General features: G+C 36.4%; 1 protein-coding gene across 4 annotated transcripts in view; it reads right to left on the minus strand.

Annotated features, from left to right (window-relative positions):
• The window catches only part of SHPRH (SNF2 histone linker PHD RING helicase), a 58,003-nt gene that overhangs the window by 22,665 nt on the left and 10,719 nt on the right, over positions 1–24,619 (minus strand). For all 4 annotated transcript variants that reach the window (XR_013998973.1, XM_081139624.1, XM_081139623.1 and 1 more), the window contains exons 5-21: positions 23,181–23,259; positions 22,397–22,547; positions 20,945–21,053; positions 20,069–20,325; positions 18,039–18,698; positions 16,521–16,772; positions 15,602–15,680; positions 12,601–12,764; positions 12,235–12,491; positions 11,599–11,720; positions 7,891–7,979; positions 6,019–6,111; positions 3,952–4,059; positions 2,838–2,980; positions 2,038–2,211; positions 1,659–1,721; positions 435–660 (exon numbers count right to left, since the gene is read on the minus strand). Coding sequence is in view for 3 of the 4 variants with exons in the window: in XM_081139624.1 (XP_080995750.1) it covers positions 435–660; positions 1,659–1,721; positions 2,038–2,211; positions 2,838–2,980; positions 3,952–4,059; positions 6,019–6,111; positions 7,891–7,979; positions 11,599–11,720; positions 12,235–12,491; positions 12,601–12,764; positions 15,602–15,680; positions 16,521–16,772; positions 18,039–18,698; positions 20,069–20,325; positions 20,945–21,053; positions 22,397–22,547; positions 23,181–23,259 (3,026 nt within the window). In the remaining variant the exon portion in view is untranslated. The remainder of the gene's footprint in view (positions 1–434; positions 661–1,658; positions 1,722–2,037; positions 2,212–2,837; positions 2,981–3,951; positions 4,060–6,018; positions 6,112–7,890; positions 7,980–11,598; positions 11,721–12,234; positions 12,492–12,600; positions 12,765–15,601; positions 15,681–16,520; positions 16,773–18,038; positions 18,699–20,068; positions 20,326–20,944; positions 21,054–22,396; positions 22,548–23,180; positions 23,260–24,619) is intronic.

Consider the following 24,619-nt stretch of genomic DNA (forward strand, 5'->3'; position numbering starts at 1 on the left):
CCCAGTCTACATATTGAGAAATACTTACCGTGTTCTCCAGTCTTCATTTGAGGTCACTGATGGTTGGTTGTTATTCACAGAACAAGAGCAAAACAAAACAAGAAATGAAAACAATCCCTCCTCTAATTCCACCCAACAGCTGTGTAAGGTCAAGCTGAGAACCGAATGACCATTTTCACAGCTAAATAAAAGCTTTCATATATTTTAATTTTAATAATGATTTTCTTTTGGTAATTTAAGAAATAGAAGTTCCTTATTTGTTCAGTATTAGTGTATTTTTCATCATTATAATCACTACATTTTAGGAAAAGAGAAATTATAACACCTCAAGTCTCTAAGCAAATTTTTAAAAACTAAAGAAAGAGAAAAGTAGCAATTAAAATTAATGCAAAAGAGCACTTTTAATATTGAAAGGAAGTTTGAAAATACTGGACCTTATATTCCTTTTTCCAAGCTTCAAAGAGATCCATGGAAATACTTCCTTCATCAATGAATTCAATATCAAATCTATGTGATTTTGCAAACGACAGTAGAGCTTTCATAGATCGCTCTGTCTCACTTATTGCCCATAGACCCCGGCTGGTGGTAGGTGCTCGATCATCCACCAGTCCTTCTTCATCTTCTATCATCTCCTCAAATATTGCAGTCTGGCCTTTGACTCTAAAGACACACAGAACAAAATAACAGTAACTACTGTTAATGGGTAAAAATAACTGTAAAAAAGTCATACTGGCAAAGCCAACAGAAAAACAAGGTCAGTAATGAAAATTTCAACAATTTTTAATGTCATGCCTACATGATCATGCTTGCAAGTCTTTGGGGGAAAAATGCTTGAGGCATCATAAATTTGACCAGTGTTTCTTGAGAGCCATCTGGCATAATAAATGGCTACAAAATCCAGGCTGAAATCTTACTCTGAGAATTAAAATGATACAAAAAACAAACTACCACCATCAACCATGCACACACAGACACACACACACACACACACACACACACACACAGAAGAAACAACTCCAAAAACAAGATAATCTCAAAGTACACTGTCAATCTCTCTTTTCTGAGGCCATCAGAATTTAGTGCTTTCTCCGCTTCCATTTTGTAAGATACAAATAATGTTGCTAAGGTCATGCCTATATGCACTTACTAAGTAGCTTAATTCTTTGCACAGGATAAAGATTTTAAACTTGTGTTGGAGAAAGTGTATTAATAATGAGCTCATGTTTTACAGGACACTAACCATGTATCAAACACTGCTAAGCAATTATGTGCATTTTCTTATTTAATATCCAAAAAAACCTCAATGAGGAAAGTGTTATTATATGCATTTCACAAATGACACTGAGGTTTAGAGAAGTAATTTGCTCACAAAAATGGGCAGGGACTTGAGTTGAAATCTGCTGGACTTGAGAGTCTGTTACTCTTCTAAACTATCTCTCAGTTAGACATTACTACATGACATGAGCATTTGGGGGTAAACTTCTGCATCAGTCAAACTGAGCATGTTAAATGATCAAATGCCAAAATTTAATGAGTTGATTTAATAAGAGAAAAAAATATATAAGGAAGATTACTGTAAAGAAAATATAGTCTTCTAATTTAAAACATTGTCTTGTAAATGTCTCATTTTCCTGCTGTGAAATAATCAGAGTACTTACGTGTGAGAAAACAGCTTTGATTCATACTCTGTGAACAATTCATCAGCCTTACAAAAGACACAGCTGTAAAAGAAGAAACTGTCAGTGAAATATTCACAAACACAACCAGCAATTGGGTAATTTCTAAGAAAGGACAAGTATTTTATACTTCACTTTTTCTTTTCAATAAATATGCCATTTCAGAAAAAAAAATTTTCAGTATGTTGTCCTATAGAGTTGCTGGTTTTTGTTTTTTAAAGTTAGATTAATAATACATCTCTACTTCTGTCTGAAATCAAATGAAAAACTTTTACTTTGTGAACCATTGTTTCTTTGCTCAGAAGAAATCTAGCCTAACAGAATGATGCCATTTCATCGAATGATTTCTCCTGGTACCTACCAGTTGAGAGGAAGTCTGGCTGGTCGAAGGTGGCAGATTGTTGCAGACTCAATAACGTTACGAGATGGAGGTCCCTCCAGGTTTTTTACAGCCTCTCTTACAAGTTTCTGGAATTTATTTAGTTCTTCCATTTGTGTTGTTAGTAAGAACTGAAGACCTCTGCAATCACGGAATCTAATTCCCATCACCAGCACCAAACACAACACAAAGAAATGAATAGTAGGTCAATTTCTTCCAATTCAGAAAATGGTTGTTACACAAAGAAACTGCAACATTTTACCTAGTCACACTTTAGTGCGTTCACCTTAGGAGAGTATTCTATTGGTGCCTATTAGTAGGCAAGGAATAATAACACTGGATGGTCTACTATAAAAAGTCTGATAGTTCCTGTTCTCAGGAACTAAAAAACAGTACTCAAAATCTTCTGTCTCCGTCTTAGATGTCTTTGAAAGATCACGATTGCCACATTCTTTCTTTTTAATGCTGACTGACTGCAGATGTACCTCCTGACATCCTAGCTCTATGTGGAGAGGTGACTGCACAATGAGAGATAAAGTCAGAAAAATGGGGAGAAAGAAAAATAGCCAAGAGGTTTGCTACTTGTTACAAGACTTGCCCTTTCTCTTTTTCTGTGTGTGTGTATTTTATTAAGCATTTACTATATATCAGGCACTTTGTAAAACCCAGATGTTTGTAATCACAATATGTTCCTATATTTAACTGTACCTCTTAATATCAAATGATTTGAATATCTGGGGTGGCTACTCATAGAGTTACTCTGTTTTGTAATATTTTCTTACTTCTCTGACATAGAAAGCTTGCTAGTCTGTTGCTTGTAGTTGCTGGTTATTTCATTTCGTACTCTCTGAACAAGCTCCTCGTCAACAGAAAATTCTATTGCTCTGTGGATCACATTCAGCCACCAAGGAGAATTAGAACAAGTCTGTATAAAAAGACAAGAGCTGATCAGTTAACATCGTTGTAGTGCTCACTGTGTTTCTATCCCATGGAAGGGTGCTGTGAAAAAGTCAAAGGCAGCAATAAATGCTACTCTAAAGGGAATTACAACAGCAGCGAGACAAGTGCACATTCTCCACATTGGATGGGTGAGTACAACTTTGTACAATGTAATTAAAGAGAACACCTGTTTCCTGACTATTCTGGATGAATGAGAATTTACTGTGCACACTTGTATAATAAAGCTATGCTAAAAAATACTTCCCCCAACAAAAATTCAATACTTCCTCCATATATTTGGAAAGGTAACAGGTTTCTTTCTTAATATAAAGACATCATGCTAATACTCAAATAACTGAACTAGATTCTACTCAGTGAATAGTCTATGACAAGTAACAAAATTATATGTCTGAATATTAAGGAATTAATGAATTAGGAAGAATAAAATGTGGAGTAACTGGTAAAAGTCAAACAGTAAATGAGAGTGCATTTTGTGCACCCTCTTCTTTGGACTTTGCCACTGATTTCATAGAAGAAATTTTAGAAATGACAAATGGCTTGCATTCCATAAGAAAAATACCTGAGGTTCTAATGTTCTGACATGTTAAAGGAAAAGACTTTGGCAATATATACATCTGAGAGTAAAAGAAGAATATGAAAGTCTTACTTTCTTCAAAAGACAACTTGTTATATATGCCAAAGATAAAAGAAGCCCAGCATAGTGAAAAAGAAATGAAAAAGAGTAACTTCAAAATAGGTGATTTACCTATGTATCCGTTGATTCAGAAAATAAACACTTCTAGCAGCAAATAAACTTTTATTGTGGGACAGGCACTGTGGTAGGAGCTCAGAATTCCAAGATGAATACCTGAGCTCAAGTTTTCCCCGACAACAAAGCAAAAGCCAAAATGCTACGTGGAGACACACCCAAGTGAGGAAGTCACTTCGGGGACGTACCTTTTTCTGGAGCTCGCGAATGGTCTGCTGCACAGGAAGCAAAGCTTGCTGTGCTTCAGCAACTTCCGTGTTACACTTGCTCATGTAATGCTCCCTCAGCTGTCTGGCCTGTGTTAAAAGAGCAAACAGCATAACTTTCACTCCAGGTCTAGAAAATAATTTAGTATGTTTCAAGAACAATGTGGTTATTTTATACATTTAAAGCTACTTAACTCAATTTAAGCATAAAACTCTACAAGTATACTGTAAAGAACATAAAAGCCACACCACAAATTCCTAAGATATACATTCAAGAGAACATTTAGCAGTTAAGTCACAAAATCTAAGAAATCCCAAGGGTTTAATCTCTTATCTGATTGATACAAATTTCTTAGAATTTACTTCAGTTTAGAAATAATACTTGAGAATATACAGTAACTCAGGTGTTATAGACGGACTTGTGTTCCCCCCAAATCCATACGATGAAGCCCTAGCCCTCAATGGGACCACATTTGGAGATGGGACCTTTAAGGAGGTGACTGAATGTGTAAATGTAGTTAAATGAAACCATAAGGGTGAAGTCCTAGTCCAATATCACTGGTCTCCTTGAAAGAGCAGAGACACAACTGAATGCAAGCAAAGAAAAGGCCAGGTAAAGACAGAGAGAGAGGGCAGCCATGCACAAGCCAAGGAGAGTCCTCAGGAGAAACCAACACTGCTGACATCTTGATCTTGGACCGCCAGTCTCCAGCACTGTGAGAAATAAATTTCTGTTGTTTAAGCCCCCCGTCTGTGGTATTTTGTTATGGCAGTCCTAGCAGATGAATACAACAAAGGTCTAAAAACTCTTCCCCTTCTGACTTAAGAAGGATCACATAATTTGCAAGCAATAGAAATACTTTAAAATTCTTATAAACCAGATAAAATTACCAAAACTGGACCACTTTTGACTTTAAAAAAAAGGGGGGTGGGAATTTCTTGAGGTTTCACTGAACAGATACACCTCTTTGTACAAGGCAGTGCCTCCCTGGGCTTCCGTTACTTCAATTACGGAAGGAGGTGGTTGAAGTAGATGATTCCTCGGATCCTGTGCCCTCATATTCTGAGAGTTATGCAAAAGTGACAACACATGGAAATACAGCCATGTGTATAGCCTGAACCACCCTCCTCACGATGAGTTTTTTCTTTACCTGTCACAAACTTCCAATTAATTTCTATTAAAATTCCCTGGCTATAATTAGTTGGTCATTAAAGATGTCTACTAACAGACTGGACTATCTCCCAGAGCTTCCTGTCACTAAAGGCAGGTAAACAAAGGGTGAGTGATTATATGCTAGATTAGATGCCTGCAATGGAAATAAAATTTCATTAAAAAATTTCTAACACTTAGGCTGCCATCTAACATTAAGAAAGGGTTGTACATAGTTATACAATCTTATTTTTTTATCTTGTTGATTCAAATAAAAGCTCTACTAACAGGTGTGATACATTTCAAACATATCTACTACTCATTAGATTTAAGCTTTGCCATCTCTCTTTGACCTTTAAAAGGACAAAAATCCATGGGTGAATTAGCATAATAAGCTTACTGAAGATTTATTGTAAATTAATTTATAATATCACTCTTTCCAGAGAGAGGCAATACTCATTGCAGAGGGAACTTCTTTGAGGACATAAGAAATACGTACCACTGAAAATCTGAATTTACTGTCATAAATAATAAACAAAAAGGTGGCAAAAGTATAAAACTTTTTATTTTCACTATGTCTTTTTCAGATCTGTCATGAGATCAACAAGAACTTTTAAAATGTGTTGTTCAGTTATAGCCTGTGCTTTGACTATCAATAACGACATCTACAACAAGCCGTTGCCCTCTAGCTGCAAGCACATCACCAGAAAAGCAGAATACTATGGAGTACTGCTTTTCTTCACCTCCCCAATCACCACCGCAAAGTCAGAAAGGCCAAAGCAGCAGGAAAAGAGGATTACCTCTATTTAAATGTTGTGCGCTCTAGGAAATATCAATTAGGTGGAGCATGAAGCCTTAAAAAATACTCTTTAACGGAAAGAATGAAAAATAATAATTACCTCTTCCTCAAGTCTGCCATCTCGCAAGGTAGGAGGTATCCCTGGGTGCTTGTCTGCCAACAATTCCATCAAGTTGTGAGTAGCATGAAGTCTCTACAAACATACAAAAGGCAGTAATTACGACAGCCAACGCAGTCAACTCTAAGCGGAGAACCTACTGTTAACATGGCACACAGAGCACTAACCACATAATTGTATCACTGATATGAGTGCCGGCTTTCTCAGAGAAAGCCAAAGTCAGTTTTATAGTCAAGGTCTTAATTCACAATGATATACATTTTCTTCAATTAAAAATCTACTCTTACGAAATATGTCTGTATTTAGCAGAATATGTAACGTAGGTGTACTTTTCTATTATAATGCATTTGCCTACACAGGGAACAATGGGTATGCCAAGTAAGTCCAACAAAATAAAGAGGTGGGCTGCCCAAGCCCGATTCCTCTTCTGGACGATGAGTCTGCACGATCCTGGCAGGTGTATTATGATAAAAATAAGGAAAATGACACATAAGGAAACAAGGCTGTGACATAGACCTGTTGCACTTAAGGGCTGGATAGGGCAGAGCTGGAGGTGAAGGTGGCACAGGAAAACTCTCTCTTATATCTCTGCACTCAGTATAAGCCAGGTTTCTCAATGTGACGTTGTGTCTACAACTGGGTAGAGACTCCTGGAGTCAAGGGCTATGAGAAGGAATAAAGTGAGGGTAATTTCTGTCTGTTATCTTGGGAAGACAGGTAGGGGCTAAAGGATCACTCTTCCACCTTGGTTTCCCTCACTCAGGAGCATGACACCTTTGCATTTCCTCCCTCTCCCCTGAAGCACACACACTGCTTAAGGCCAGGGTTTGCCTTCTGTTCTCCATATCCATGCAGAATAAAAGCACGCTTATATTTAATTTTCCCTCCTCACCCCTCCCCCGCCATCTGCTGAAGTACATGTGAACACGTAGGTCCCAGAGCGTATCATTCTGAATGATAAAGAAGGCTCACCAGAGACTCAAGCCTAAATGTCCCAAGGTTAGTAAACGTGGTCCTTATTTACCATTCAGGTAGAGAGCTTTGTCTGTCCATGTGGCAGAATCGAGAATGGAAAGAGATTTAACACTTACATGTTATAATTCAAATATCCAAATCTCCCTAAAAGACCTCCAAAAATTAAACTAGAAGATCATTGGATATGTTTCATTATTACGTAGTTCCATTGCTGAGATTAACTCATTTTCTTTACTTTTTTTGTGAAAACCATGTGAATTAATATGTTGATGTTCAAATGCAAAAGTGATAAAACTGATCTCATTCTTTGAAGTACAAATAATTCAAGCTGTTTTTCTAATGTAGGTTAGATTTAGCTAGTCAGCCTTGTGCCAATACTGGCCTGAACATGTGGAATAGTATTGATTCTCAAACTTTCATGGACAGCCTGCCCTCCAAATTCGCAGGTTTCAGGATGAAAAGTATTCGGCGGGGAAAAAAAAATCCAGAAAATTACAAAATGCAAAACTTGAATTTGCCACATATCAAGCACTCTGCTGAATTCACACAAATGAAGTGATGTGGAGGCATACCCTGCTGTAGCCTAAATGCAAATTTAGGTTATATGCAAAACTAAGCCATTTTACAAAAGGGAACCAAGCATCTACAGATTTTGGTACCATGGGAGGGAGGGTGCTCTGGAACCAATTCCCTGAGGACACTGAGGTAGGACTGTAGATGCAAATCAACTTGGGTGCTTATTGAAAGGACTGAATCCCAAACTTCATACCCAGATATTATGGCTCGGTCCATTTGTTACCTTTCATCTTTTTAAATATTCAGAAAAATTATTCTGTAAAAAAACAAAAGTATGTACTTGAGACTTTAGTTTTTACTTACTTGGAGTGAATCAGTTTTGAGTTTTCCTTTGTGTTCCTCAGACGAACGCAACACTTCTCTGTACAGTTCTGCTGCCAATGCATACTCACCTGAAGAATTAAAATGCATTTAAGGCATAAAAAGTCATGTATTTAGCTCCCAATATGACCTAGTTACCTATATTTTAAAAAGTCTGTGAAAACATAACTTAGCGATTAAGAAATTCCTTTTTAAAAAAAGGAATTTGACTTGGCATTATCGCTCCAGTAAAAAAGATGATGATAGGTCCTTTCGCTAATTTCACAGACTAGGACATCAATCAAATGTATTTGCAATGTTTTAATATTATACTGAAAAACAAACTAGATTAACTTCTAATTTGGACAAATGATTTCCTTCTCATTGAAGTTAGAGAGTACCAATCAGTATTCATTATGATGTTTAAAATTAGGACAAGTATGGGGTGATTATAGGTATTTAAAAACAAATATTCAAAATACTGTGACCAACCAACATATAATTCTTGGAAAAATAATATACTCTTCTTGACAGGTGTTCTTCTTGGTGGTCAAAACAATTTGCAATTAAGAACTACATTTCAAAAACTTACAGGTTTTTCTTTCCATTTCTGGTCACACAAATCACAATCAACCTGAAATTTATGCTGTTTCATATTGTTCATGATTAGCAGCTCATTCAAATAAAATAATTTAAGAAATATCAGTTGTAAGTACAGGTTGGTGAATTATGGTCCATGGGTTATATCTGACTCTCTGTATTTTTATAGAAACCATGAGCTAAGAATGATTTTTACACTTTTAAATAGTTGAAAAAACCGAAATTGAAAATAATAATACTTCGTGAGATGTAAAAATTATGTGAAATTAAATTTCAGGGTCCACAAATAAAGTTTTATTGGATCTCAGCCATGCTCATTTGTTCACAGCTGCTTTTGCACTGTAACAGTAGAGCTGAGTAGTTGCAACAGATCTATGACTTGCCAAGTCTAAAATATTTATTATCTGGTTCTTTCAGAAAAAGTCTGACGACACCTTAATGAAAGGAGAGATGAAACATTTTTAATGGCATAAATAATGAAATCTATCTTATTTGCTGCCTAGGGAAAAACTTTAAACTGGTAGCTAACATAAATATAATTAAAATAAAAACCTAAAAGTAACAAAATCATGAAATTCAAAAGATGGCACAGAGATGTTCTAGTTTCAGTTTATTGGGGGGAAAAAAAGCCTTTATTTCCTGATCATCATATACACTTGCTTTCTGTTTTTTAACTTCAGTCTAGTTTTATTAATATCAATTTATTAATATCAGGGCTTTGTTTAGAGCCATAATGAACTTTCTCTCTACTCTCTCACTATATATACACCTTTGTAAATTTTGTTGTTGGTTCTCTCTTTTGTTAGTGCTGATTATATATAAATATAAATAATTTTTTAAAATATATATCTTTATTGATTTCAGAGAGAGGAAAGGAGAGGGAGAGAGATAGATAGAAACATCAATGATGAGAGAGTCATTGATCGGCCACCTCCTGCACGCCCCCAACTGGGGATTGAGCCTGCAACTGGGGCATGTGCCCTGACTGGGAATCGAACCCCGATTGCCTGGATCCTAGGTCGACGCTCAACCGCTGAGCCACGCCCGGCCGGGCAATACATATTTTATTGTAAAATACATATAACATAAAATTTACCAATTCAAACATTTTCAAGTGTGCAGTTCAGTGGTATTAAGTACAGTCACATTGTTGTAAATAACACTTCCTTTTATACTACTGTTTTCTACTGAGTGCTACCAGTTACTTAATACATAGCTTTCTAAAGCATATATTTTCATACTGCTTTATTGTCAACCCATTTCTATTCACTTTGATAAAAAAGATTATTTTCACAATAATAAAATCACATTATCATGTAGGAGTAATACTCAATTATCACGCAAGGAGGTCTCTTTTTTTTACTTTTGAAGATTCTTGTGAAGCTTTTCAAAAGACATATAGATTATAGTAGTAGTATACTACCATTTGTAGAGACTAAGTCATCTGACAATTCTCCTTCATAATTACCACACCTTCTAAAGGAGGAACAATACTAAGTCAGAATGTAAGCCACTGAAGTTGAACTGCTCACTATAATACCAACTTATTTATGCTTATTAAAAAACACATGCTTTCCTGGGAAGACACAGAAATATGCATGTTCAATAAGTTAGGCAATTTTTAAAAAAATTCTCACTGGAGGATATTTTTCCATTGCTTTTTCAGAGAGAGTAAGAATGGGGGGAGAGAGACACATACAGAGAGAGACTCAGAGAGAGAAAGAGATATCAACGTGAGAGAGACACATCAATTGGTTGCTTCCTACAAGCACCTGGACCGGGCCCCCAGTAAGGAGCCTGCAACCTGGATACTTGCCCTTGACAGAAATTGAACCCGAGACTCTTCAGTCCATGGGCCGATGCTCTAACCATTGAAAGAAACCGGCTAGGGCAAGTTATACAATTTTAAGTCATATTTGGAAATACCCACTCCTTGCCACTTGATGGCAGTAACATTTCCAAGTAAAACAAATTGTACTGCATTTGATATTGCCAACCTAATTTTCTCCAAAAAATATGATGCAGAAAACACATTATACAAAATTGAAATAATACTGTTTTTAACACTATAATCACTGAGCACTTAGAATATGCATTGCATATCATATATGTACATTTGCATATAAGTAAATCCCTCTAGAATTTGAAATTAATTTTAGATCTTCATTGTCTGAGCTCTACATTTAGAGTTTAAATTATTTAAGTTAGCCCGGCCAGGCATGGCTCAGCGGTTGAGTGTCGACCTAGGATCCAGGCGATCGGGGTTTGATTCCCAGTTAGGGCACATGCCCATGTTGCGGGCTCAATCAATGACTCTCTCATCATTGATGTTTCTATCTCTCTCTCTCCCCCCTCCTGTCCTCTCTCTGAAATCAATAAAGATATATTTAAAAAAAAAAAAAAAATTATTTAAGTTAAATATGTAATGTTACTTTTAGAAATGTGCGCTGGCTGGTATTGCTCAGTGGTTAGAGTGTTGGCCTGTACAATGAAGGGTCGAAGGTTCGTTTCCTGCCCCTGGTTGGGGTGTGTATAAGAGGGAAACAGTCGATGTGTCTCTCTCTCTTTCTCTCCTCTCCCTCCCTTCCATTCTCTCTGAAAAGCAAGGGAAAAAATATCCTCCTCAGGTGAGGATAACAAAAGTAAATGAATGAATGAATGAATGAATGAATGAAAATATACTGTTTAATTTATTGTGAATATAAATATATTCTTTAATTAATTTATTGTTTAATTTATTTAAATATATTGTGAAGTTAAGCAATGGAAACTAAAAGCAGTAAATCCATCCCAATTAAGTTTATAATTACAATTTTCAAAACCAAAGCTATTAGAGAAGGTTTTAAAAGTAGTTTTAAAAAGGCTACATTTATATCAGCACTTTCCTCATTATTACTAGAAAACCCTTAACAGTCACTATTGGTTTATTATAAAGGCTACAAAACTATATAATCTCTTATTGTATTACAAATGCAATAATAGATTGAATTAGTTGTTGAAGAGAGCACTCAATGGTTCATTAAAGTTGCAAAAAAAAACACCACTTGAGTTCACACGGCCGGAAGAGTTCTCATGAAGGAGAGTCAGAGATAACAAGCAATCACCTTCTACCTTTAATGATGTGGATCCCTGCTAAGCCATTGAGAGCACAAACTAGTTGCCGATGTGCTTCCTCACATTCTGTTCCACATTTCTTCTGCAGCGACGTCAGGAGCTCTTCCATTGTCATGGTGCTAAAAGAAGAGGCAAACTGCTCAGAACCAGAGTGAAGATCCCAAGTGAGAGTATTATATCGCATAAAATCATCAGACTCGTACAGAGCCTTTGTGGGATCATCAGCATCTTTCTCTTCACCTCCACTTATCACTATCATTTTACCTTAATTAGTCATCCCCTCTTATCCCCGGGGATACATTCCAAGACCCTCAGTATATGCCTGAAACTACATAGTACCCAACCCTATAAACCAAAAAACAAAACCAAAAGCCTTTTATATCTGGAATGAAGCAAAAACAAAACAAAAGTCCTAATTTGAAAAGAGATGTTCAAAACCATAAAAATAATTTTGAAGATGTGATTCTCGTTCACAAATGGAGTTCCACACCAAAGAAAAACCACCACACTGCTCAAAATAACTGATGACTCAGTGACAAGGACGTGAAACTGGGGGCTAGGACGCTAACTGCTTAAATATGGTCTATTACTACTATATTCTCAGTTGTGGTAGAAGGAAATTGATAATAAAACCTCTTTTGGAGCGGTAGGAACTCCCCACGAACAGCCTGTGGGTGGCAGCAGGCCTGCCTGAGCCTCAGCAGTGGGTACAGGATGGAGGTTACAGTCCTTCTGTCCAGGCTGCTGAGCTTCAGAGCCCAGTCAGAAATCTTCCTGAGTTTGACTACTGCATCCTGGCAGCACACCTCATGCTGACGGTGATAGAAATGTCTTTCCACTGGAGAAAAGTGGAGCCAGTGGGTTTCTTCTGTCTGAGGAGGTATCTGAATCTGTAGAGAGAGAAAAAACAAAAAGATTTCACCTGGAAATTTAACTGTCCATCCCATCTCTTGTGTTTCCTTTTAATACCCTTCATCAATAAAAACTTTTTGTACTGACTTGGTCAATCACATCTTTCTTTGCAGACCTCCACAGAATCTTGGCAATGAAGCTGTAGAGGGGTTGAGGATTCTTCTTGCAGTAAGGGCGATAGAGAAGTCGAACCCACCAGTGTTTGACGCAGAAAGGTTCAACGCCAAGAAAGACCACTAACCCAAAAAGATCTGCAAAGAAAAAAAGAACAAAGCACTTGGGGAGTAACTGCTTCTATATTCCTTCGTGACAATTCTGAATAATCACTTTAACAGACATTACACAGCACAGAGCACTTTCCATGAACTAACATGCAGATTGTACAGGCTCTTGAATCTCAAAGTCAATTCCAATTCAACTTACATTCACTCTATACTTTGTGCTAGGAGCTAGTTTTAAAGTTTATAGAACCAGCCCTGGCTGGTATGGCTCAGCTGGCTGAGCATCGTCCCATGACCTGGTCAGGGCACATGCCCAGGTTGCAGGCTTGATCGCCTGGTGGTGGGCAAGCAGGAGGCAGCCGATCAATGCTCTGCTCTCACATCCACGTTTCTCTTTCTCTCCCCCTCTTTCTCCCTCTCTCTAAAAATCAATAGAAATATTTTTTAAAAAGTAAAAAAAAAAGTTTACAGAACCATTAGACAAAGCTTATACTTAATTTAAAAGTCTGAAATTTCCATCAGAAGTAAAATCAGAAAACTACCTGAGTGTACCTGCTCAAGAAATATATACATCATGCACTAAAACTGAGAGATGCATCATTTGCTAGATCAGAAAAAAAGTTATAATTACAAAACTAACATGGAGAATATTCTCTGATCTAATATTCTTCAAATCCTTTGATCTAATAATTCCACTTCTAGGAAATAAGCTTAAGACAATGATAAAAAGTAGAGACAAGATATACCTACAAAGTGATAGTTATAGCTAAAATATATAGCATAAAAATCACTGAAATAAAGGAATGACTAAATAAATTATGGTATTCACCTCCCCTATAAGACAGAACTTTTTTAATTTTTTGATCTAGCAGGGCTTGTGGTTGTTAGCTTTAGAACACGGTATTTCTTATATATATTTCTTGATTAGACACTCAATTTTATATTCCCCTTTTTCCCCCACTTAACATTATACCTTAGCAGTTTTCCAGATATTCATGATGAATTTTTAAACATGAAAAACTGCTAGGTTATAATGGTAAGTAAAAAAATAAATGGAATATAGAATTATGCATGCAGTGTAAGTACAAATAAATAAACATTTAAAAGACTGAACAGTGGTTATGTTGCCAAATGAAGTTTATAGCTAAGTGTAATTTTCTTTATATTTTTCTGTATTGTTAAACATGTTCACAATCGGCATGTATTCTCTTTAGAAGCTATAAAAAGATAAGCAACAAATATTTAGGTTGAATTAAATTACTTCAGTGGTTACAGAGAGTTAGTAACATCTGAAAGAACGATTGCCTCGATGCAGAAATCCCGGATCTAAATTTCCCAGTTGCCTATGTGTACCTCTTCTCTGAGGTCCCAAAGATACCTCAAACTCAACCTGCCAAAATCACATCCATAATACTTTTGCCCAACATGTTTCCCTTCCAATGCCACTCGCTGGTGAATATTTCCACTCTCCATGGAGTTATGCAAGTCGGAAGTCCTGGCATTTCCTGGTCTAAGTCCTGTTCACTTTTCCTTACCCACTTTTTGTGTTTCCTCAAGACAACCTGGTCCAAACCCAAATGCCAGCATTACTTGCCTAGATTTCTTATTGCAGCCAATCAATGGATAGCCTCTGATCCACTAAGCCCCAGTTTTTAAACCATTCTCTACACTGCAACTAGTGATCTTTTGAAATATAAGTCTAACCAAGAGATGATCCCTAACCACTTTGCTCATAGAATTTCAACACTAAAATCAGCAAAAAGTAACTCTGATAGTCGTTTTCTTTTTCCTGTATCCTTTCAGCTAACTTTTGAGTCGGATGTCTCAGTAACACCTAAATATCTACAATGTGGGCAGTTTCCAAATGTAACAGCAGACCACTAAGTCTGGCCTTTTAGTTATTCTGATATTATTCTACATATATGTAATTTACTAAAATTATACAAATATTTAAGTATGTATTTATAAAATTTTCCTAGACATTTTTCTTCCTAAAAATAATCATCAAAAAACAGACTGTTTTTCAGGTCACAGTAGTGGATGTTGATATTTTTATTTTAGCAAAGTAAAAAGTTTTCCAACTTGAATTTTTAGAAAGATAAGTTTTGAGGATGAATATTTGCCACAGGACTCTAAGAATATTTATATGTTATAATTTAACTGCATTTTAATGACATCTTTTTAGGAAACTTCTTATGTAAAACAACTTTGAACTTTTAGTTTTAAATATTCACAACTTGACAAAAAGTTTTAAAAATGCAATGTCTTCTCTTTGGAAAAAGTAAGTTATACAAATGAGATTATGTAGACGCATGAGTTATAGTGTGTGTGTGGGAGGGACAACTAGATACAACCTAAATGTCCAAGAAGAGGAACAGTTGAAGGAATAATGGTAATAATCAAATGGTGTGATATTATAAAGCTATTAATATTTTATAACTTTTACAATTAGTAAAATTATAGTTCCACTATTTGTAGATTCAGGCTATGAAAGTTATGGTCCTAGGTTTTATAGATACAGCCAATTAAAATGAATTCCTTTCTCTCTTGTCAGGTTCTTGCTGTTTTCTATCTACTATTTTGGGACTCTGAGTTTGATCTGACCCATATCTACACTGTTTAGGCATGCACAATAACTGTTCAACTTAGGACAATGGCACTACTCACTATATATCTGTCCTCATATCTGCAAACAGAAATCACCCAATTCCATTTAAAAAGAGAAATGCTAGTCACTGCTAGGAGTCAAATACAAATACAAATCACTTAAGTAAGGATTTCGGCAAAGGTTAAACATAACAACACTTTTTCTTCAAAAAAATTAAGCTTTTAAAATATAGGCAACATGTGAGGAAACCATACGTTACCTTCCAGTCCTCTCTGTACTGGAGTGCCACTGATGCACCAGCGATTAATCCCACTCAAGCGCTGAGCCATTTCTGCGGCCTGATGAGAGAAATATGGAATAAAAAATAAAAGAAAAAAACAAGAAAAATGCAGAAGTCAGGGATGTTTACTCATGACAACAGCCCACAGAAAGCTACGCTTCAGGTCAGGTGCACCTGCTCTTACTTAGCAGTTAGCACACTCCACGTTGACTGTCCTGTTCAGTGGCAGATAACTTATAGTACAGTGGTTCTCATTAGCGGGATGCCATGTGCCACCCCCCCCCCCCCCGAAAGGAGGGCAGTTCAAGCGAAAAGCCTCCCTGAATGACTAGATACACCCTCACTCCATCCTTCAGAGTGAATCACTGGACTAATATATGATTTAAAAATTCAGGACAGGTTACAGGCTGGCCAAAGAAGACAAAGACAGGTGACAGCGGCTGAATCAAAATTCTATCTTCTAAAGTAGGATTTTAGTTACCATCTGGTCTCTCTGATAAAAAATTGCCAAAGTCAACTTTGGTCTAAAGCTATCAGAGCCTATATGATAAATTTTCCACTTGGCAGAAATGTTTGCTTTCCTCTTAGCAGAAATGCTTACAAAAGTCCCTAAATACAGTTCTCTTATCTTCATCACACATAAACTACTATCTTACTCAAATGTACATGGGCTCTGACACAGGGCAATGATTCAGAGGACCAAAAAATTCCTAAGGGCTATTTAGTTCACAGCATAAGAGAAAACCAAATGTAAGGGTATTTAACAGCAAACTTCTGGCCAATATCAATACTGTGGGTTAACTACACTTAAACTATTAAAACTTCTACGGACAACTTCTTCCAATTTCTACCCCCTGTATCTTCCTCAGCTCTCAAAAGATTCTGCAGAAACTCTCACTTTTACAGCAGGACATTCGACCATCTGAGCTTCATCAAGGCAGATCCTCCACCACTCCACAGCTACTAGGGGGCTAGGAATGGCCATATAGCGTTTCTGGTTCCGTAAGCGACGCCCATCCTCACTGTTGCTGTGTGGGATATCTACGTAATTTAGCTCTGAACGAAGGACATCATAGGTAATGATAACTATATCCTGTTCTGCCAAAAAATGAGGCTGTAAAAAGCCATCTTTCTTTACTCCTTGATATACCTAGAAAATAAACAGCACAGACATAGTAAATTGCAGAAAAGCTCTTCAAAGATAATTGAAATGATCATTCACTTGTACCCTTACTAAGTCCATTCTCCATGTTTAACACCAAACCCGCTTTGAGATACATTCCATACCTGCTGAGAGAAAGACACATTTTAGTGGGAAAGACTAACAATAGAAGCAATGCGTATGGAACTGTAACAGAAGTAAATGTGGTGGCATCACAGTGGAAGGACCAACTCTATGGCTGAGAAGGTAAATTCAGAGAGGACCTAAAATTTGAGGTGGATTTGAAGAACAGTTGGGAGTTCTCAAGGGCAGAGAAGGGGAAATGGACATGACATGTAGGTAGGTAGGAAGACGGGATCAATAGCACATGCAAAGACCTGACGGTATGAACAACTAGGAGTAAGAGCTGTTATTTACAGAATGCTTCTTATGTCTCAAACACTGCTTTGCCTGTCTTCAACAACAATCCTGTTGGAGGCAGTTATCTCCTACCTCACACATAAGAAATGTGAAGTGACTCGTCCAAAACTAGAAGAGCCAAGATTCAAACTAAGGTCTGTTCACGCCGCAGAACAGAGCTGCCCAGTCAGAAAGATGGCGCTTTGCTTACTGCTGTATCTCTCTCCATGCCTAGGACAGTGGCTGAGACAGAACACCTGTAATACTCTCTGAATGAAAAGAAGAACTGAGTGAAGAACACAAACCTTAGCAAACATAACAATGAGTGAACCACACACTATGTGCCAGTACTTTATCACATAATTTAATCTTCCCAGTGAGTCATGAGGGGATACTATTTTCAGAATTTAGCACAGTTCCTGGCACAAAATAGGTGCTCAATAAATATTTGTTGAAAGAGTAAATTCATAGTTTACAGTTAAGGTAACTGAGGCTTCAGAGGATGATTCTGGAGCTAAGAGGTGGTGGATCAGACAAGTAGCTACTCTCAGTCAATGCTGTTTTTGAATTGCATTCCTCTCTGAGTATAAGTGCTTATACAAAGACCTTTTCATTTACATGATAAAGAATTTGTTCAAAAGCTTTCACATCTTTCTACTCAAGTACTTTAACTTCTGAACTTTTGATGTCAAAAAAAAAGTGATCTATTTCATATTTTCAATTTCTTCTTCAAGTTCTGATTGAATATTATCTCATGAAGTTATTTTTTGCGATAAACAAAGTGACAAAGATTATAAAAACTATCATAAAGAAGCAAAAATTTACATTTAATTTAAAGAACCCAAACTTTTTTACCAGGACTCGCAGAGATGACGACCTCACATGCCTGTTGATTTCATCCACCCACTGATGACAGATGGAACTGGGAGATATGATCAGTGTTGCTCTTGTTGACACTGGCTCCATTGCAACAAGGCAGTGGGGGCAGTAGAAAGGCTTAATCTTCAGGTTCTCCTCTTCATAATTCACACATTTTGCATGTTGCCACAGGTGGCATTTCAGGCACTGAACACGAGGCTTACGGTCTACATGGTCAAGCTCACCACATATGCACTCAAAACGATAGTCAGACGAATTATAGGGACTCGTGATATTAGAATGTGGCACATCACCACCAGCAGGGTCTGGAGATTCAGCTTGGGCCTCTGCTGCATGCTCTTGCTGGATTTCAAAGACACATGTACTTGTGGATGTGGTAACATCAGTGATTCCAGAGTCACTGGTCACTGGACCTTGATCTTGTGAACTGAGATCGACGTCAGGCTGACTTTTCCCCTTTTTTGTGGATGGAGAAGGCTTTTTCCTCATTTTACTACGATTTCTCCTGGGCTTACAGTAATAATAGTAAGGATCATCATCATCATCAGAGGTATTTGATGGCAAGTACTCAGAATCTGTGTCCTTGCTCACTGACTTTCTGGATTCTTTCTGATTTTTCCTTGGACTCCATACTGCCTATGAAAAACATTATTTAATAAGTTATTTCAACAAGTTACATTTCTGAAATTACATTCCCAACTTTGTTTATGTGCTTTACATAAAAATCCTGCTACTCTTTTTCTTGAGGAGAATCACTCCTGGTCAGTGGCTTTCAATGTGCCCTCTATAAGAACCATCCCTGTAGTCTGTAGGTCTGGAAGAAAAGAGAGGCTTACTGTATAAGATTGGAGAAGATAAAAGTTAGAAAGATCAGGGGAGCTACTAATACCTTGGTACTAATCTCTTAAAAATTTACAGTCTGCCTAAATCACTAAACGACTAGTAGTTTACAAGACCCAAATATACAAACTAGGGTGATTAAAAGAAAGTGGAAGTTAACTTATTAGTTACTGCAATTAGTAAACAAAGCCCTTCTTTCTTTCTCCTTTCTACTTGTGTTCCCTCCAGCAATTATTGATTGAACGTCAATTCTGTGATGCTGGGGATAAATATAAGGAATATTTATCCCCTGCTCTCAAAAGGGTATGTTGGAAAAAGAGAAGAGTAGAAGTGAAGCAATGTTACAGGAATGTGTAAGGGGTGTACTGAGAGGGGCTGTGATGAGAAGGCTGTGTCAGCAACAGCTCCCTAGAAGGGATGTCAGAGCCAAGGGCAAACAGAGGAGTTGGGACACTTAACAGGGAATAAATGGTATCAATTGAAGGAGATTTTCTTTTTTTGTTGACAGAGAACGAGTAAAAGTATGGAAGTTCACGCCGTCCTCTGCTCTGGCTGGGAGAAGCTGCTGGAGACTCCCTACTTGAGGATGTACTGTCATCTGCCGTTTTTCACAGTAACCAAGCTGGCAGCTCCGCACTTGGACTTGCTGTCATTAGTCTTTCCTTATGTTTATAAATTTGTAACTATTTTCTTAAAAGCAAATTGAAATTGACAGCCCTAAAAAGTATTTTTATAACAAAATATACAAATTTTATAAGATGATGAACATGGGAAAAGTGAGAATTCAAAATGTATATAAAGAGCTAGGCAAATATAAGGTATTGTTAACATTCTTAAAATATGGAACAAACTTTTAAAATGCTGATAACAGCATAAAAATAGAGAATTTAAACTTTATAATATGCTTAACCAACTAATTTTATAATTCAAGCAATAAATATTTGAGTACTTGATATACGCCAAGCACTCTTCTCTGGGCTTAATGGTAACCAGAGTGAAGTTTCTACTCTGATGGAACTTATATTCTGGAGGCAGAAAACATCAGTCAGAGCCCTAAGGGATGCTCGAAGCGGTGTGCTTTTGTCATCAGCCTGTAAGAGCCTCAGCGGATGGGCTCCACCAGCTCTCTGCGGCACCACTCCCAGCTCCCTCGTGAGCGCCGTTACCTGCTTCCTCATCTTGTCGCCTGCATCGTCCTCCCTGTAATTCTTCCCCAGTGTGAAAGTCCCAGAAAAACCATGGCCTTTGATCTGTTTCACAAGACCTTCAAAAATTAAACATTTCAGCATCCGTTTCAGGAGACTCCTGTTACGCTGGACATCGTATCTATATATAGAGCTGACATACTTATAGATGGAAAGTATGGAGACTCCCTTTTTTCCATTCATTTCTTTCACGGCTGTCAGGAGCATCACACGTGTAGCTAAATACAAAAGGATATGCTAACTCAGTTGAAACAATTAAATGAAAATTAAATAAAACTCAGTTCATCTTAAAGTGCACTGAGGACCAAGTTAATAAAAAAAATAAGCAAAGATCTACTGAAGGTATGCTGTCTATATACTGTCATTTTGAAGACTATGTAATGAAAGTTTATCTCAACATATTAATTACTATAATGGAAATAATTTGAGAATTACTCATGAATTTGTTAATCTTACAAAGCAACTATCATTTAAAATTATTTTTAAAAACCTCTCACAATAATCTATGTGTATGCTATCATTAATAAGGAAAACATTCATTTGCCATCAGAAACTGAAGTAGCTATGCCTGAGAATAAACAAAGTCTGGTTTAAATTGTAAGCTAAAGAAATTTAAGTGTAATATTGAGCAAAAACTACCTGGATCAAGTCAAATTAAAAATAAAATTTACTTTGTTAAGATACTATGACTTGTAATTGAACCCATTTATGCAAAGTATAGACAACTATAAACACAATTATTTATAATAATTACATGATATCTCTATATGAGGCTTACAAGGACTACAACAGAGAACATTGTAAAAAGGTATTTTCTTTAAGATATTTCATACTTACGGGGGCAATGAACTTTTTCTTTTGGTTCAATTTCCATATTCTGAGTTTCTGTGTTTTTTACTGGTCCTCCAGAATAAAGTGATGGAATGAAATAATTCACCACTTTTCCCTGATATAAACAACATTCAATAGTCACACAGTGTTTTGCTTTCAGTATTCTGAATTGTTTATTAAAATTAACCCTCCTTCTATTGAGATGCAAAAGAGTTATAAAAAGTTATGAAAGAAAGGGCTAAATATGCTATTCACACATACAAACCTTATTTTTTATTTCAGGGCTTAGAGCTAGCTACTACTTTTAAAAACTGTGCATATTATCTTGAATTAGCTAAACGTTAAGTGTGGGGACTTCTACAATTAACTTTTTAAGGCTTCTTTAAACAAGGAATTAACCCACTGAATTTATAATAATACTAAAAATAACTTAGAATTAAAATAGCTGAAGAGAAGAAAATGCCAGAAAGAAGTTACTGATAGTTAAAACTGCATACTTGTCCAACTCATTTTTCAGGAAAGGAAATAGGTTTTTTCCATTATATACTCAAATCTGAAAGGCTAACTTTGCAAACCTGACCCTACCAAAAGGTCATATAATCATTAAGGCTGTGAGCACAGTGGGCCTTACAGGTAATTATAGCTGTACCCTTAAGTAGTGGCCTCATTCCAGCAAATTTAATTTTTTTTTTAAACATATCTTTATTGATTTCAGAGAGAGGAAAGGAGGGGGAGAGAAAGAGATAGAAACATCAATGATGAGAGAGTCATTGATCGGCTGCCCAGCCCACAACCCGGGCATGTGCCCTGACCAGGAATCCGAACCCGGATCTCCTGGATCTTAGGTCCATACTCACTGAGCCATGCCCAGCTGGGCCAGCAAATTTAATTTTTTATTTTTTACCTCATTATGGAAAAATATGAACTCTATTTCCTCAATGGAATACTTTTAAAACTCTACAATTTACATTTTGAAACACAATTATATATTTTGGAACAAGGACTTAGAGTTTATTTCATCTAGTACTCTAATGAATAAGCTACGTATCCTTTGACAAAGTTCTAATTATTACATTCTTGATTTACATATCTGAGATTCTGCACAATTAAAAAAAAAGTTCTCAAAAATACTTAGTGGTAATATGGAGATGTTAGCAGTGACAAAACATTTGAGGAAGTAACAGTATTTTCCTAAGGGAGTTTCTCTGCCAACTAAATGGAAGCTTGGTAAGTGCGAGAATATCCCCCTTCCTAGTTGGCCAACATCGCTTGAAAAACCCTGCCGGGTCACACACATCCCATTCTCTGTGCCCACTTGAAGTTAACTACCAGCTAATAAAAGTCATCAGCTGCAGCGTAAATTGAAACTGTTGACTTAAGTGCCAAGCAAATGTTGGACATATGATGATTTATGAGAACATATGTCCCCTGATTTCACAAGCCCTACAGTACTCCTACCTCAGGAAGAGTCAGCGCATCTTGTTTGATATCCTGTCGAGTATGTGTCAGAATCAGAGCCAAAACCTCCACTGTCTTTCCGAGACCCATCTCATCTGCTAAGATTCCACCAAACAACTGTGGCCCAGCACTTGGGTACTCACGGATGATGCTAACAGAAAAAAACAAGAAAAATACATCACAGGAATACAATTAAAATTAGACTGTTCCTAAAGAGAACTAAGAGAAATGCATAAAGTCTAACTTTTAAAACTACATTTTAGGGTAAAACAATTCAAATCCCTATTTCTAGAATTTAAGAACTGTGATAATCAAAAGCTGACAACAAAGTCTGCAAACAGAAGAGTGGTCTTGGGAAACAGCTACCATTTCTCTCTTCTAAAACCAAGGAAACATGTCTGCTTTCTTTGTGACCTTTATGAATTTGGGAATAAAAAATAAGAAGGGCAACAACTACTGATTCACTAGACATATTTAAGAATTCCTAAAATTTTTATAATAGATGCTGAAAAGTTTAACAAAAAAGATAAACACTGACCCATAATAAGATGACATTTTTACTTAGAATTATAATCTCTTTAAATATCAATAACTAAGCATCTTAAGTCTCTTGTATAACATTCATTTACTGAAAAAAGTCTGGCTTATCTATAAAAATGTCTAATAAGACTTTCACTTAGTATTGAGATACTGTCAAGGCTAAAGACCTATGTTACCAAACTCATACAGGTTTTCCTAATATTTATTTTTAGTATCAAATACATAAATAAAAGTTTTGCCTTACCAGCCTGTGTATGGATTGTAGTAGAGTTTCAAACCCTCAGATGTAACAATCTCTCGCCATAAGAAGTGCAGGGCATTTTCTAAAGAAAAATATAACCATAAAAAGAAGTTTTTGTTTGTTTTCTTTCCTGCCAGATAATGACATTAAAATAAAAATAAGTTAACAGATAGAATACCCAGGTAAGCCCCATACACATGGGGAAAAGGCTAGGATTCCTTTGGGAACCATAGAAAACAGAAGAACTATCAAACGACACATGTGATTTAATCAACAAAATCCAATCTGTGGACAAAAAAGAATGAATCACTGACACATGCAGCATGGATCAACCTCAAAAACATTATGTTGAAAGAAGCCAACTCTCTCCCCACTCCAGGGGTTCCATTTATTGTTTTAAAAGCAGGCAAAGCTAATTTATGGTGACAGTGGTTGCCTCTAGAAGGGGTTAAAGTATGAGAACCGACTGGGCCATGAGGGAACTTTCTGGGGTGATGGATAGATTTTATGTCAGCACTGTATGATCTGAATATAAAGAAACAGGTAACAAATTGTAACAGTCTATTTACTGAGCCCAATAGAACTAAAATATTATTTCAATATGTAATCAATATAAAAATTATTAATGAGATTTTCACACTTTTTGTACTTTTTGAAATCTGGTATATTTTAAACTTAGAGTACATAATTTGGACAGGTCACCTTTCAAGTCTCAAGAGACATGAGTGGCTAGTGGGCTTTTGGGAAAGTCTAGTTCTATGTCTTCACTGGGTTGCCGTTACACAGATGCATAGATTTGTCAAAACTTATCAAACTGTGCCTTTAAGATCTGTACCTTTTTTTGTATGTAAGTTATGGCTTAATAAAATTAATTAATGAAAAATTATCTCATGTTGAAGAAAAGAATAATCCAGTCTGTGGAAAAAACAATAGAGCTAACAATTTTTTCAAGTTAAGAGGAAAAAGAAATAGAATGAGAGAGGAGATAAAACCTATGAATTAAAAGAAACTAACTAAGAGGCAGCAATTAATTCCAACATACAGATGTTATTTGCATTCAGATTTGAACGAACTGTAAGAGAGAGAGAGAGAAAGGGGGAAGGAAGGATGGGAAGGGAGGAAGGAAGATTTGGGGATATTAAGGAATTACTGGTTTTAAAATTCACTATTTTATATATATATACCTGTTTAAAAGAACCCTTATCTTTTAATGAAATAAACTGAAATATTAACATACGATAATGTGTGATTACTACTTCAAAATAATTCAGAAGACAGGAGGAGGAGAAGTGGGAAGAAATAATATTGGCTATGAATTGATATTTATATTCCAACATAGAAAGTTTAAAAAAAAGAAGTTTGTTGGATAAAAAAGTATCAGCTGAAACTCATGAGATAAATAAGAGCTATTCATCCTTAACTAAAATAAATCGACACAGGGA

The sequence above is a fragment of the Miniopterus schreibersii genome, assembly GCF_964146895.1.
Source record: "Miniopterus schreibersii genome assembly, chromosome: 6".
Classification (NCBI taxonomy): Eukaryota; Metazoa; Chordata; class Mammalia; order Chiroptera; family Miniopteridae; genus Miniopterus; species Miniopterus schreibersii.